The sequence below is a fragment of the Anopheles marshallii genome, chromosome 2 (assembly GCF_943734725.1).
Source record: "Anopheles marshallii chromosome 2, idAnoMarsDA_429_01, whole genome shotgun sequence".
NCBI classification, from domain to species: Eukaryota; Metazoa; Arthropoda; class Insecta; order Diptera; family Culicidae; genus Anopheles; species Anopheles marshallii.
The window spans coordinates 86255128-86270842 of NC_071326.1; the positions used below are offsets into that span (position 1 = coordinate 86255128).

The window sequence follows — 15715 nt, forward strand, 5'->3', positions numbered from 1 at the left end:
AAAAAGTGCATCGAAAAATCGCAGCAGCATCTTCGTTGAAAACGCAGCAGGCCGAGCGCGCCCTCCTTTCCCTCCTAGTTGTTGGAAGAGGACCAGGCGTGGAGCGACAACGGTGTGGGAAGCAAAGCAGCAGCCTTCGCCTCTCCTTCCTGTCGCGCGTGGTTGCGCTGTACCGCGTTCGACATCATAAAAGAGAGACGGTGTAAACGACGTAGAGGCAGCAAAGAAGAAAAAAAAAGGTCGAGAAAAGTACCTTCTCGCACAGCGCCATCATTGTCCACCCTCGTACGTAGTGTGTAATTGTGTCGCGAAGTAGTAGCAGCAGCAGTTGCGGTTGGAATCAGCGGCATATGGCAGCCATCAATCCCTATTGATTGTGCATAACACGCTGTCGTTGCGCACCGTTCCACAATAAAAACACAACCAAAAAAGCAGAAAACGATGGCATAATGCATCCCGAGGAGCTGAAATCGAAAGCATTCGTACTGGAACCTCAGGTGCAGCAGGACAGTGGTTTTGTCGGAACGGGACAGGTGCCATATCTCAACCACCAGCAGCAACAACTGTTCCAGCAGCAACAGCAGCAGCAGCAGGTTTTTCAGGAACAACAGCATCTTTTACCGCAGTATCACCAACAGCAGCAGCAGCAGCAGCAGCATTACCATCATCAACAACAACAGCAACAACAGTATCAACAGCAGCAGCAACATTTCACCCGACAGGCAGCGACTTCCTGCATGCAGGACAAGTACAGCGGTGGCAACGCACTACGTGGGCAGCTCCCGATGGAATGGGGTGACGGTCTGGCAACGGATCGCGTTATTGCCGGCGGTGGTGGTGTCACTGCCGGCACATCGATGACACCTGGCCTTGGGCATCATCACCACGGGGCCCAAAATCCACTGCAGAGCACGGCGGACGTTGTGGTCGGACCGAACGCGTTCGTTACGCACGGGTACGGGAATGAGACGGCGACACAGGGCCACCAGCGCCGGATGATGCCGTCGGTCGGTGTGAATCAGTACGCCGGTAACCGTGGCGTAGATGCATCCGGTGCGAGCACTTCCGGGGCTTCCTACTTTCACGATCAGCTCGGTACGCATGCCCAGTCCGTGGTTGGTACAGCGATGGGACACTTTGTCGGCGTGGACGCAACAAACGCAGGCGGTTATGGAACCGGAGGTGTAGTGTCCGGTGGTATAGTACAGGGTGGGGGTCGTACAGTGGGCCCAATGGTGGCGAGCCCGAATGCTGCCTCACCGCCGGGAGTGCCTGGAATGGGGGGCGGTAATGCGTACGGTCATACGGCAGGTACACCGACACATGTGGCTGCTTACATGCAGCAAGGTTCCCCCAGCGGTATGCAACGGATGAACGACATGGGCACGATGCAAACATCCGTCGGTTCGGCCGGTTCGATAGTTGCCCAGCAACAACAGCAACAGATGGTACCGGAGCATCGCCGGGCTCAGTTGCCGATGCATACAGACTTCGGGTCCAGTGCGTCTCGATCACCTTTCCAGGCGGCAGTGTCACTTCCGTCCTCGAGCCCCTGCATGGTGGATGCGACCGGAGCAGGTGCACAAATTGCCGCCTGTTCGAAACCTTCCGATATGGTCTTGAACAATGATCCACTGAAGGTGGCTAATCAGATGCCTGTTATTGCCCAGCAGCAGACAAGAGCATCACAAATGTACGGTCTGCAGGGTGCTGGTCCGATGGAGGTTTCGTTGGAGTCGGAGTTTACCTTCCCTGGGGTTGATCAAAGCGCAGCAGATAGCGTACAACAGCAGCAGCAGCAGCAACAACAACAACAACAACAACAACAACAACAACAACAACAACAACAACAACAATCGCTTTCGTTAGCACTCGGTGGTAATGGTCCAGCACCGGTAACCCGAACGGATCCTCCAAACGAGCGCATCACCCGCTCAGCAACAGCGAACAGCCGTGCCGCAGCCCGTCTGGCGGAGGAAGCTTCCGAGGATTCGGAGGCCCTTGAAGAGGTGGTTCCAGCAGATCCGCTTGCTACCAACGATCTGAATTCGGTGCTGGACGGTAAAATGCTACAAGGAAACAGTTCGGCCAAGTCTACCAGCGGTATGCTGTCACAGTCGGGTGGCATTAACGAGGGCCAGCTGACTCCGGCGATGGTGCTCGCACAAACATCCGACCAGCCACGGAAACGGTCTGTCAAGCATGTGCGCTTTATGGAACCGACCGAAGAGAATTCGTTCGATGGAATGCAATCACAATCACGGGCCAATGTTGTTTCCCCACATCCACTCGGACTTGGCCACCGTGATGATGACGAGGGCGAGGAAGAGGAAGAAGACGACGATATGGACGGTCTGTCGTTGATGCAGAACCTGCCACCGGTTGAGAGCCTGTTGGTGGAAATGGACGAACCGCTCGATGACGATGAAAACGATGACGAGGAGGTGGAAATGGAAGATGATGATGATAACGGGGGACGTCGTCGAATGTCGGGACGTACGCGGGGACAACTAGCCGCACACCGTTCACGCTCGAAGCACAGTGAATCTATCGAGCTCGAGCTGGAACCACTGCTGCCGGAAATTGAGATGGGTGAAGGCGGCGGTACCGGCGATGAAAAGGGCGACGACAACCGAATTGCACCGGTAGCGCACGTCTGTCGGGTGTGTCTGTGCGACGAAAAGGTAGAGGGTGCCGATGGTGAACAACAGCGGCCAATGGAATCGCTCTACTGTACGGTCGTGCCGGAGTATCAGTCGCGCAGCCTCTACTCGATCCTGATCGCCGTGTGTCATCCGTTGCATCTGGGCAGCAATGCCGGTATGCCGGACCGGATATGTGTCCCGTGCAAGACAAAGCTGCTGGCCGCGTACGAACTGTACGATATGTGCCTGCGAAACGACGAGATGCTGCGCCGAAAGTATCAGGAAAAGTTGCTGCTCGCATCCAGTGCTGCTGGCGGTGGTGGTGAAATGCGCCGTATCAAGAAAGAAAAGCTGGACAATAATGGCGTCGATGCGATCGGGGATGACGGGGACGAGGAGAACTATTATCGTGGAGGTGAGTGAAGGACTGAGCAAGTATGCATTGCATCGCGGACACATGTGTAGGAAAAGTAATCTGTTGCAGTATGTTAATTAGATAATTGAGTAGCAATTATCGATCGGCGTTGGTAATCGAATCCGTACATCCAAATTGCTCGTTTTAATGGATTGAGGTCACATTCGACGCGTCATTTGTTGTGTGTATATGTTTCCTTTCCTTTGTTGCTGAATATTGGATCTGATTGCAAACGATATAATTTTGGGAATTTATAGCTGGATGGTAGAACTTTAGTGTAATTTCTTTAGAGTCATAATATACGAATGACTGTCTTTTAGGTCATGAAGCGTTAGGAAAGATACATTATTAATGTCGACAATTTGAACATATACATCGGTGAAAAGGTCGTGAGAAGAAGTAATCGACGAAAATCTTATTATAATGCTAGGAAATCGTGCATGCAAGTTATTATAAGCTGTGTAAATTTCGTTATGCATAGTCCACACAGCAGAGTTTCACAGTTCTAATGTTTCAAACGTTTATTTCAGGTGTCTCCAAACGTGGTTCAATGCAAATGAACGAACATGACGATTCTTATCTGTACGATCGCCAATATCCGCTGCATGCGGCCAGTACCGCGCGCAGGAACTCTACCATCGCAGCCTTGCAATCTCGTTTCCAACAGCAGCAGCAATCACCCGGCAAATGGGGCAAATATAATCGGCAATCGCAGCTCTCCGGTGCACCGAGCCATCTGCGCATACATCAGGTCGCCAACGGGCCGGAAGCATTGCGTCAAATGCACGACGGCCGAACGAAGCAATCGGCCTCCCGTTCACCGGCAATCTACGATTACAACTCATTCCACAGAGTACTGCCAAATGGGAGCCACCAGTGTACGAAGTGCTTCCGCGAGTTCAAATACCACAGCTACTACAAGAACCACTACATCAGCCAGCACGATCCTAGCAAACCGTTCAAGTGCCGCAAATGCCACTACACCTTCCTTACCGAGCGGTGGTTGATCGTACACATGCGCACACACATTGCGTCGGGTGATATGATGTCGACGAATAGCAGCGGCGGTGGTGCGATGGGTACGGATTCCGGCACGATGGATTCCTTTGATTCGTCTATGGACGGCAGCGTGGAACGGCGCAAAGGTGTACGCGGGTTCGAATGTTACTACTGTGACATGTCGTTCCCGGCGATTACGCTGCAAAAGCGACACATGCTAGCGGTGCATGCGGATAAACATCGTGGGCTGGAGTGTCCGATATGTCAGTGCCGTTTTGCAAATCAGTCCAGCTTCCTGTTGCACCTGCAGGAGCATAAGGATCAGAAGCGAATGCGCAGCAACGAGAAGCAGGAGGGTAGTGGTAATGATCCGCAGACGAAGGGTGACGATGCAGCTGGCGTGCAAGTTAAGCGGGAACATATTTGCACCGTTTGCACCATGTCCTTTGGGCGCGAAGCGTTGCTGTTCGAGCATATGCAGGAGCAACATTCGGACGAATTTTTAGCGATGCATATGGAACAGGCTTTCATGTGTGGCGTTTGTTTGACGGAGTTTAATGATCGTGCCGCGCTGGAAAACCACACGACCGCTTCGCACACTGAGGCAGAGCTGGCGGAAGCCGCCAATAAGGAAAAGCCAGAAACAGATACACCGAAAGCGGAAGGTAAGGAAGGAGAATTGATGGATAATATCAAAAAGGAAGAGGATAGTAATACGGACGAACCCGACGAAGGGGTCGAAGCGAAGAAGCAAGTTTCGGCCGACGATGCCAAGACAGGCGATAAGGCACCGGAAGGATGTTCGGTTGTATATAAGTGCAAGCTGTGCCAGGCGCGCTTCGTGACGAAAAGTTCGCTGCTTTCGCATCTGGAAACGCATGTGGCAGCGATGAAACGCACTAGCGGTAAGCGACCGTTCGGTGAAGCGATGGAAAATGATGGAGCGGACATGGGCGATAGTGTGGTCGACGATGAAGATTATAGCGGCGAGGAGGATGATGAGGATGATGAGGATGCGACCGGTGCAGAAAAGCGCCCCAAGCGCCCCAAAACACAAGACGACGATGATGATACGACGGAAGATATGCCGATCGATCCAGACGAGATTTCGTTCAATCCAGACACGGGCGAGCAGATGTTTACGTGTCAGGTATGCGGTAAGGTCATTAACACGGTGTCCCAGTTCCGGCGTCATAAGCGTGTTCACTCGCCGAAGGGTCGTCCCTTCGAGTGTCACATCTGTTTCTATCGATTCGCAATGAAGTACAGCTACACGGCGCATATGTTGCGGCACGAGCTCGGTTGTAATCCCACCCAGCCCACAACCTACCGTTGCTCGAAATGCTCGGAGACTTTCACTCGCCGAAAATTGCTTAGCCAGCACATCGCGGCAATGCATGGACGTTGGTCGGCAGCGTCGAGTAGCTCGATGTATAGCGCGGGCATTAATGCGGGTATGTCGAACCATGGTGCGAATGTTTCGGCCCGCGCATCTTTGACACAAATGGGTGGAACGTCGGCAATGACTAGTGGCGGTAGTGGCAGAGGCACCCACACCTGCCCGATCTGTTCGGAATCGTTCACCCGGGAGAGCGTGCTGAATGGTCACATGAAGACGCACAATCTAGAGGCAGCTCAGATGCTACACTCGGAGGTGTGTTACTTGTGCCGGGTGTGTAGTAAAGAGTTTGAATCTCGCGAACTTTACGAAGCGCACTCAACCGAAGCTCATCCTGGTATGAAAATGGAACTGATTGAGTCGGGTGTTGCTTCGGATGATCCGGAAGCTGCGGATCCACTAATAAATGCTGCTGGATCGGGACAGGATGGTACGGACGGTTCGTTGAAGAATAAAGAACGCACCATCAAGGGTGAAGTTGGTGCTGATGATGAGGTAGCAGGCGAGGGTGAAGAGGAGGAGGAGGATGAGGAACACAAAAACAGCTCCCAGAACGGTGGATTTACCCTCATCTTCAAGTGCAAACTGTGCTCGGGACGATTCCTGAAGAAGAAATCGCTCGACTGGCACCTGCAAACACATCGATCGATTGCGAAGCAGGGTGATGGTGTGGCTATCCTTCCAGACATTGGCCCGGACGCGATCGCTGACCCTCCGAAGATGAGCAAGTGTACAATTTGTGGCCAGGTAAGCTTATGGCCCAACATATCTGGTCCAACGTCTTCAAGAATCCGTAGGACGATGTCGGTTTTAACACTTTCGTACTTATTTTATGGTTTTCCTGCCTTTCCAGATATTCGACAGCGAGATCCTTTTCCACGAGCACATGCGCACGCATCAGCGAGGTCCGCGCCCAATGCATATGGGATATATATCACAATCGGCTCCGACGCAAAGGCGCAGGCGAACGGGTGGACGTAGCATCATCCAGTGCGAGCTGTGCAAGAAAACTTTCATGTATCGCAGCCAGTTGCATCAGCATACTATGCTCCACCATCAGCCGGGCAAACCGTACGAGTGCAAGGTATGTCACTACAGTTTCGTCCACAAGTTGAACTTGAAGCGCCACGAGCTAACCCATCTGCGAGAACCGCCTCGGCCACAAATGCTCGATCAGGAGCAGGATCAAGATGATCAGCTGGATAATTCGCACCTATTACAACCGCTGGTGCTGATGGATGGGCCGGAGGACGACACGAACGTAAGTGGTCGTCAAACAGACCAAGCGGACGGTAACGGTGACCAGCTGCCCGGATCGGTTGGCGCAAGTGGACGTACATGGAAAAAGTTCAAATGCGTTGTTTGCTCGCTGGTGTTTACGAAGCAGGAAGAACTCGTCCTGCATCTTCAGACACATATCGAGCGCATTAACGAGGCAAAGAATCGAGGCACTGCGGTAACAACCTTATCGTCATCAGCATCGGTGGACATAGGAATCGCTCCCACCGATCGGCAATGCAAGTTGTGTCACAAGGTGTTCAAGTTCAGCTGCCAGCTGAAGCAACACCATCTGTTGCATCATGCGCGCGAAAAACCATTCGAATGCCGCACCTGCCACTATCGGTTCGAGTTCAAAGGTCATCTGGTGCGACATCGGGCCAATCATCATCCGAACGAGGCCAAGGAGGATCACAGTATGGAAATGTCGAGTCCTTTCTTAACGTCCACTCCTCTCCGTGGATCGTCCGGTCGTGGGGGAAACTATGGCGAAGGTAGTAGCCAAAATGTGCCAAAGTATGGCGGTTTGGTAACGGACGATGTAATTATTGCCCCGACTACCTCATCCCCACGCTCGGAAAGCGGGTCGGCTGGTGTACCTACTCACCAGTGTCCGATGTGTTCGCTGAAGTTCATCAAGGCGCGGTCGCTGGCCATGCATATGCGGATACATCTCGGTGGTCGTAAATTGCGCCGTGTCATACCGGCATCAACGGCTGAACCGTCACCAACGTCGGAGGCAACGGGATCCGATAAGCTGGTGTGTCGTATCTGTGCAGGAACTTTCCCAACGGCACATGAGTTGAAAACGCACATGATGACGCATATTGGAAGCGAAGCAATGGATCTTGAGGTTCCGTTCGGCATCAGTGCGTTCAACATGCTGCACGAGAATATGTTTAACGATTCGCTGGGAGGTGGAGGAGAAGCTGGATCGTCCGGAGGGATGGGAGGCGGGCCAGAGGATCAAAGCAGTATGGGTGGCGATGGAGGTAATAACAGCCGGACGGAGGGCGGAAGTACCGATGGCGATTATCATCAGGATGATGGTGAAGATGGTAGCGGAGGCGATCCGTTATTCGACAGTTCGAATCTAGAGCTCGTTCTCGATGATAATATTCTCGATAAGGACTTTAACATGCGATATCAGCAGCAAAAGCGCAGAGCGACCAAGACAGGTCACAACAACGGTGCAGGGAGGGAGGATGAAGCGGAAGATGACGATGACGATGATGAGAATGAGGACGATATCACGGACACGAACGATGGGGATGGTGGGGTCGGCGAGGATGACGACGAAGAGGACGAGGGCGAACAGTCGTCCGCATCGACCATGGCCAGCTTTCAGCGTAACATGAATCTGATGGCGACGCACCGTTCACGTCTTGCTGCGTCGGCCGCATTATCAGCCCGCCTGCAAGCAACACCGTCCGCATCTTCCTCGCAATCGTCGTCATCGAACAAGGGAAAAATTGTGTGCGAGCTGTGCAAGAAGGAGTTCCTGTACCCATGCAATCTCAACCAGCACAAGCAGTTACATCATTCGAAGGATAAACCGCACGAGTGCCGCGTTTGCCACTATCGGTTCGAATACGTCGGACATCTGCAACGGCACATCCGGCAACAGCACGAATCGATGGCGGAGGAACTATTGACACCGGCGGAACCGCAAACGTTCGATTGTACCTTCTGTGGCGAATCGTTTGATGCAAAGCGTGAGTATTTTAACAAATGATCATTGTTCTGTTTTGGGATAATTTGAGAAATTGTTTAAAACACTTTTTTTTGTTTTCCTTCGGGAAATAACCTTCCCGTGTAGTGGACTGAAATCGAGTGGATTGTATGATCGAATATGTTATTTTATTTTCAGCTCTATTAACCGCACACGTTCACACAATGCATAGAGGTGAGAAGCCGTTCCAATGTGACAAGTGTCCGGCAACGTTTAGCTATAAGAAATCGTACGAAACTCACCGAGAAGAGCATTACTTAAGTAAGTATGGTTGGGGCCCTTTTTTAGTTCCTAGTTTAAGTTTAGTCTTTAATTTAAATCGTGGCAAATTATAGCATTAGTCGAATTGTAGCCATATTCCTTGTGAAATATGCAACAAGTGTAATCCGCAATCACAATTCTGAGTGGTCTGTGGTGTATAGAAACCTTATGTCTCCATACAACTAACAAAGGCTTAGTGCTCAGAGCCTCCCTCTTTTGTTTTGATTCAATACTTGGTCATGATCTTGATCTAAACTACAAGGGAAGAAATGTATACTTACCTAAAATCTCTTCACTTTCGTAAAATGCGCAGAAATTTGCTAAATAACATGTTGTAAAACGTCACGAATTACGTTAAAGAGCTTTAATAAGTACTATTTTGAAACGTGATATTAATGTGTTTATTTTGATATCTTCAGAAGCCAGTAATGGAGCCTTCAAGTGTAGTTTCTGCAAGAAAACGTAAGTATTTGTATTCAACACATTGTTTCTGTTGTGTTTATAACGTTTTATTTTCTTCTCTTTTGGTTTTTTTCCTTTTCAACAGTTTCAACAGCGCACAAAAAGTAGACAACCATGTTTGCATACAATAGTGACACCGGAAAATAGAACACCACTATACAAAGTAATAACATAATGAAGCAATGCTGACGATTTACGCAAAAAATCGCCAGATGATGTAGGCGGTAAATGGGGGGAATGAGGGAGCGTATAGGGCAAGGGGGCTAACACATACAAAATATAGCAGCTATAACGTATCTTTTTACACACATACTCAACACATATGCGCAGAAACAGTGTATGTTTAGCTTGTAGTAAGAAAAGAAAAGAAAGTATTGTATAAGCAAAATCAGGATAGAAAGTCTATATATATATATATATATTATATATAAACATAGTAGCAAAGTAAACAAACAAAACATACAGTAATAACATTTGCAGGAATATAAATCGCCTATAAGCCGTCATAGGGGACTTTCCTTCCCCTATGTGTAGAGAACAACAACAGGTAGCTTGTAAGGGAATCAAAACGAATCAAAACCACACATATAATAAACATAACAACAAACACCCACAAAACTCAGATGTAGAAAAGAACGAAAACAACAAACTAGTGCAGTTGGTAGGAAGCATAATGAACCCAGTAATTGATACACACGATTGGAAAAGAGAGCATGGTGAAAGTGAAGAAAGGAAAACAGTGAAGCATCAATGCAAGGTAGTAGTTCAAATTGTTTAAGCATATTCCTACTTATAATTGTAATGTTATGCACGATACTGTAGGGAGAATCGATCGAACAAGTGCATTCTATATCTAGCTCGTGCTCTTGAATGGATCGGATAGCGCAGCAACACATCACCGATAGATTTAAATCTTAACATGGAAGAGTAATTAGTACGTAAGTGCAAATGTAGCATGCGCATATAGTCCAACACATACACATACACAGCATCTGCATGCGAAAGCACTTCCTACAACCAGGCTGCACCTTTCGGGGGTGGTAAACATAATGCATTTGTTTCCGCACGGTGTCACTAGTTCGTTGGATTCAATTTTAGTGCGGTGTAGTGCGTTAAAAATGGAAACAGAATAGGAAACAAAGGGCTTAAAAGGAAATGGTTGCGGAAAAGTTGCCAAAAGCGTGGCGTTTTTAAGTTTTCCCTAATTGCAAAGCATAATGATGGTTGGACTGATAGAGAAATCTTTTCGCCTTTTTATGGCAATCCGTTTATGGTTTTCCGAGTGTTTAAAATTGCGATACACTGTCGAGCAATAGGTTGTTTTAATTATAGTATTACTTTTACATATGCTTTCTTCAGCAAGAGCTCACATGAAAAATGGCTCGGTGTGGCGATATAATTATATCCGATGAGCCGCTTAAGTTAGATGTGAGTTGCAGTGTATTTGAATGCTTATTTTATTACTCATTTTACGCTAACTGAAACGGCATAATACTAGTTGGTTTCAACATTTTTTTATCTTTGTTTAATTTTAAAACAAGAAAAACAGCTCGTTTTATCTTTAGTATCTGCAGAAGATATCATAGTACTAGTAGGTAGCAGTAGTAGTAGTAATGGTAGTATTATTACTACACCCAGTCCCTGTGCTTGCTGGTGTGCCGTTGGACATAGTGGTAATGGAAAGTATTTTTTCTTCTTTTATTTTATCTCATTTTTGTACCATGTTTAAACATTTACTACGTTCGATGCAGCGTGCGGAGCTTTCTGAAGCACGTTCTGAACCCGCTTTTTGTAATTGATGGCCAGCCGGAGACGTATGCAGGTGCAATTAGCTAACGTTTATTGATTTTAATCATGTACTTTGTCCAGAATCGATTTGTAAAAAAAGCCAACTAATGATGCGAAACAAAAACAACAATCTACTAGTATATAGAATAGAGAGCATTCTAATGATGATGGCACATTCTAACCCACTCCATGTGCGATTCGTTTTGCCCACGTAATATGCCCCGAACGAAACTTGGTTCATCCTTCAAACCTAGCATACACAAGCAACAATCAAACAAACAAAAACATAAACACGCAACAAAATGTAACAGTCGAATTAGCAAAAGTCTAGCACACATGACTTCAATCAGTAATTCAAGCTAATACAAAAGAACAACAAAAAACAGCAAAAGAAAAACAAATTTCATGAGCATCATTAATTTATTATTATATTTATTATTGTATTTGTAATAAGATATTTAACCAATACCCCACCCCATATTGCAAAAATACGCTAAATGAAGAGTGTAGTTTGGAAATGGCCAAGAACGGTTCGTCGATATGTGAGAGAAGATTGAAAAAGAAGTCGTAAAAAAGCAACAACAAAAAAAAAACAACAACAGCAGTGAACAAATTATGATCCAAACGGTTTAGAACAAAATAGGAATGTAAAGGAAATATGATAGAAGGAAGACGTTGGAATGGGATTTAAAGTAAAATAAACATAAGATTTAGAGATTAATGGCTTTGTGTTTTTTTTTACTTTTGTTTGTTACCCTGACCTTAGCAGGATGCATTAGTAAATGGTATACTTTCCTAGTATTCGTTTTCATAAGTACCATACTAAATACTGCGATCAACACGATCGTAAGTTTTGGAACGTAATCTAATCTGGGCGCACCTGTCCGATGGCATGTACAACGATCTCGTAACTTGGTAAATCAATTTTCAGTTGGAAGATCCGTTACAACGACGAACCTTGCGATGAACCTATGTGATGAACTAACTGTCGTATAGCGAATTTTGATTCGTCAGGCTCCGGTGGGCAAGTCACGTCATTAGAATGACATCGGACCACCCAGCCCGTAAAGTCCTTTTTGGTCATCCAGATGGACAGAGGAGGTCCATATTGAGATGGATTGATGACATCGGTGTGTCTTCGCAAGAAAGGCCGTAAAGGATTGGCAGACGACGGTACACGACCATGAAATGTTTAGACGACAACTCCATCAGACCAATAAATGTAAACCTTTCCATATTTTTGCTGTTTAGGTATGGATGTTTTTTTTGTATTTGTAGAGTATGAAACAGATGTAGATTAACATGACAATAAGGGGTGGCAATTTATAAACCTGTGGATTCCCCGTGAATGAATTGGGCAATTGAAGAATATTTTTATACAAAATTAAATAAACCCTTTGGCGAGGCAGAAAATTGAATGCTGCAGCCATTTTCCTTATTTACCGTGATCGGTTGTCACACCTTCAACATTTGCTGTATCCACCTTAGGTTTTGCTTCGCTGCTATGACGTTTCTGGCTGCGCTCTTCAAACAAAAATACAAGACCTATCGGAGCCGTAAACAATAAGCGAGAAATATTTATAATTTGATATAACTTTGAGGAAAGCTCTAGAACGCAGCCCGGAATGGATGTGAAGGCGGAAGTAGTTTCAGTGATAGAATTGGAGGTGTGTCGTATCTGTGTGACGGAACCTGTAGAGCAATGCTCCATGGACGATGTCGTAGACTCGGAGAGATGTTTAAGCCTCAACATGATGCTGAAGACATTGTTTCCATCAACTTTCGACCCGGAAGCCAAATCGGTAGAAGGTATGAACTGGCCAACGAAAGCGTGCCTTGCCTGCAAGGAAAAGGTGCTAGTCGCCTACGAGCTGTATACGCTGCTAGTTGAGAGTGAAGATTGGCTGCAGCGATGCATAGAAGAACGGTCCCGCAATGAAGTTGACATCGTGAAATCAGAACAGGACGGTGGTTCTAGCGCACAGTACGATGTTTTGATTGAGTATACGTTCGAAGATGGAAACACCTACTCAACGGAGGTAGAACATCTGATCGATGAAACACCCCAAGATGCACTGTCTGAAACGCTAACCGTTGAAGAACAATCCGCGAACAGTCAAACCCGCGTATCGACAAGAAGACGCAACCGATCGCAACGGGAAGTGCCCTTGAAGAAACGGACGAGAAATAAGATTAAGCAAGAACGTGTGGAGGAGGAATCGGGCTCGGTACAAGAGCAAATTTCGGCGGCGAACGCTAACGATTCAACAGCGCAATCCAATGATGATGAAGAAAGCACGGACTTCGAAAGGCAACCGAAAGGTAGAAAAAGAGGTCGAAAACCTAAAATCAAGTCTGAACAAATCACAAGCCAGGAGAGTAAAGGGGACGAGCAGGAGGAAAAGAAAGAAGAAAATATTAAAGCTGAAGAGGACTCGTCGGATCAGGTGGAAGAGTTACAATCCAAGGTAGATGTGTACCAGTGTCAGCTGTGCGATGGGCATACGTATGGTTCACCGATCGAACTCACCGACCACCTGAAGGCGGAACATCCGGATCAGATTCGAACTTGCGACAAGTGTCCGAAGGTGTTTATGAGCGAACCAGCCTTCCAGCATCACCAGTATTGCCACGCCACCTTGCGCTCTTTCTTCTGCATGTTCTGTGACAAAGGTTTTCAGACGGAAAATCTCCTCAAGAGCCACACCCGATCGCACACGCATGTTGCCGAGTTTTTGTGTTCGCTGTGTGGCAAAAAGTTTAACAGTAAAAGCAATCTTCGTCAACATCTGGTTCGACACACGGGTGTTAAAGCATGGGCATGCACTCAATGCCCGAGTCGGTTCTGTACCAAAGGTAAGACAGAACAGGGGAATCTTATATCATAAACGTCTGCTCATCATATGATGCAAATATTTTTAACAGGTGCATTAAACTTACACCAGCGAACCCATTCGAAACTGAGGCCATTTAGTTGCGATACTTGCGGTTCTCAATTCCACACGAGATACTCTCTGATCAAGCATCAATTAATTCATACAGGTAAGAACGAGCAATATTAAAACCTTTTACATTTATTTCACTCATTGTGCATTTGTTTTTTCAGGCGAGCGTCCGTATGGTTGCGATCTATGTCCAATGCGGTATGTAGATTTTCAATGTTGATTCCACTGTTTCCTGTATCGGGATGCATTTTTGGTAATGTGTTTATCGTTCTTCTGTTTTAGATTTGTCTCTACCTATCATGTAAAACGTCACATGCTTACGCACACTGGTGAAAAACCTTTCAAATGTACCTACTGCGATCGTGGCTTTGCTCAAAGCAACGATATGGTGAAGCACATGAAAACGCACTTGGGCGAGAATCCGTACCAGTGTGATCGCTGTGAAGCATCCTTTCGGCTACTTACGGAACTACGAAATCACTACAAGGAAACGTGTCAGCCGGTTGATAAGGGGAACATTTCTTGTCCCGAAGTGGAAAATGGGATTCGGTTTACCAGCACAAACATTTTAAAGATGCGATATGAAAAGGAAATGGCACAGTACAGTGAAAGGTATGAAGGGGATTGTGAAAGTCGCAAAGTTATGGCAGAAGCAACTGAATTTCCTGCAGTTCAGTGAAGGCTCGAAATCGTTACAAAAAAAAACCATGTAACATTTAATGTTTAATACTAAGATTGCGTTAGAACGTAAATACTTGTAGTAGTTCAATTTGGAAAAGAAGTTACCTCAGCGTAAAAATGACCCAAAAACAGCGTAAGAAGTAACGTAGCATCTATACGAGTGTACGTAGGTCACTATATGTTTTTTTTTATCGGAATACTGCCGTAAAATGGGGCTTACAATGTAAGGTTTTTCATAAAGTTTCATATTTTTGACTAACTAAAGCTAAAACTTCAGAAGCAGAGTATGTGTAAAGCATATCGTTATTCAAGAAAACATCGATAGTGTAAGTCCATACAAAGTAATTTTATGCTCTTGGTTATGTAGCAGTTCCTGTACAAGGAGAAATGGGCATCTAGCGATAATACTTCCTCTCAAGTGGTATTAAAACTTCAAGAAGCCTTGGTCGATAGCTTCTGGCTTTCTTTGGTTTTAATTTTTCTTAGGTTGACAGGTAGTCATGCGTACAGGAGTAGGTTCCGGCTGGAATTTTGTATTGGTACTGATCCTCCAACAACCTTCACCGTCTTGATGCCTAGCATAATTGGACAACGGATCACAATTATGAATCGTGGCAAGATGTTAGCTAACAAAAAGAGATAATTTAGTTGCTTCAAAAACGAATATAATACCTTCGCATTGGAAATATTTCAAAATATACGCAGTGACTCACGTAAAATATGTGTACTATATGATAAGATTTGCTTATCGTTTTCTTCTTGTTAAACCTCAACGGGCTGGGTGTCCGAAAGGAGTTATGTTTTATTTTTCGTTAACTAAAACTTTGAAATGAATAAAACTAATGAGCTCACTCGATAAGTTAACAAAATGGAGTATCGAGATGTTAATATCGAACTCGTCCGGTTTCAAATTATAAAACAACATGCTTTTGGGGTTAATACCACGTGTTAATCTCGTCAGGTGAAAGAAATGGGTAGTGGCACGATACTAGTCCAAATGGTGGGTTCGTTGCTTTTCATTTGCATTCAATCCGTTGACGATCTCTCGCTTGTCGATTCTCTGGGTTTCGAATTATGCTTATCAGACACAGCTACTTCGGCTGTTTCCAT

General features: G+C 46.4%; 2 protein-coding genes across 2 annotated transcripts; both read left to right on the plus strand.

The window, feature by feature from the left end:
- Positions 1 to 449: 449 nt before the first annotated feature.
- On the plus strand, positions 450 to 9322 carry LOC128714967 (uncharacterized). Its single transcript, XM_053809852.1, has 6 exons — positions 450 to 3060; positions 3591 to 6205; positions 6312 to 8451; positions 8607 to 8729; positions 9149 to 9191; positions 9277 to 9322. The coding sequence occupies exons 1-6, from the start codon at positions 450 to 452 to the stop codon at positions 9320 to 9322; spliced, it is 7578 nt and encodes a 2525-aa protein (XP_053665827.1).
- Positions 9323 to 12604: 3282 nt separating this feature from the next.
- Positions 12605 to 15570, plus strand: LOC128718753 (zinc finger protein 771-like). Its single transcript, XM_053812372.1, has 7 exons — positions 12605 to 13207; positions 13251 to 13358; positions 13400 to 13835; positions 13905 to 14021; positions 14086 to 14122; positions 14207 to 14536; positions 15567 to 15570. The coding sequence occupies exons 1-7, from the start codon at positions 12605 to 12607 to the stop codon at positions 15568 to 15570; spliced, it is 1635 nt and encodes a 544-aa protein (XP_053668347.1).
- Positions 15571 to 15715: the final 145 nt, after the last annotated feature.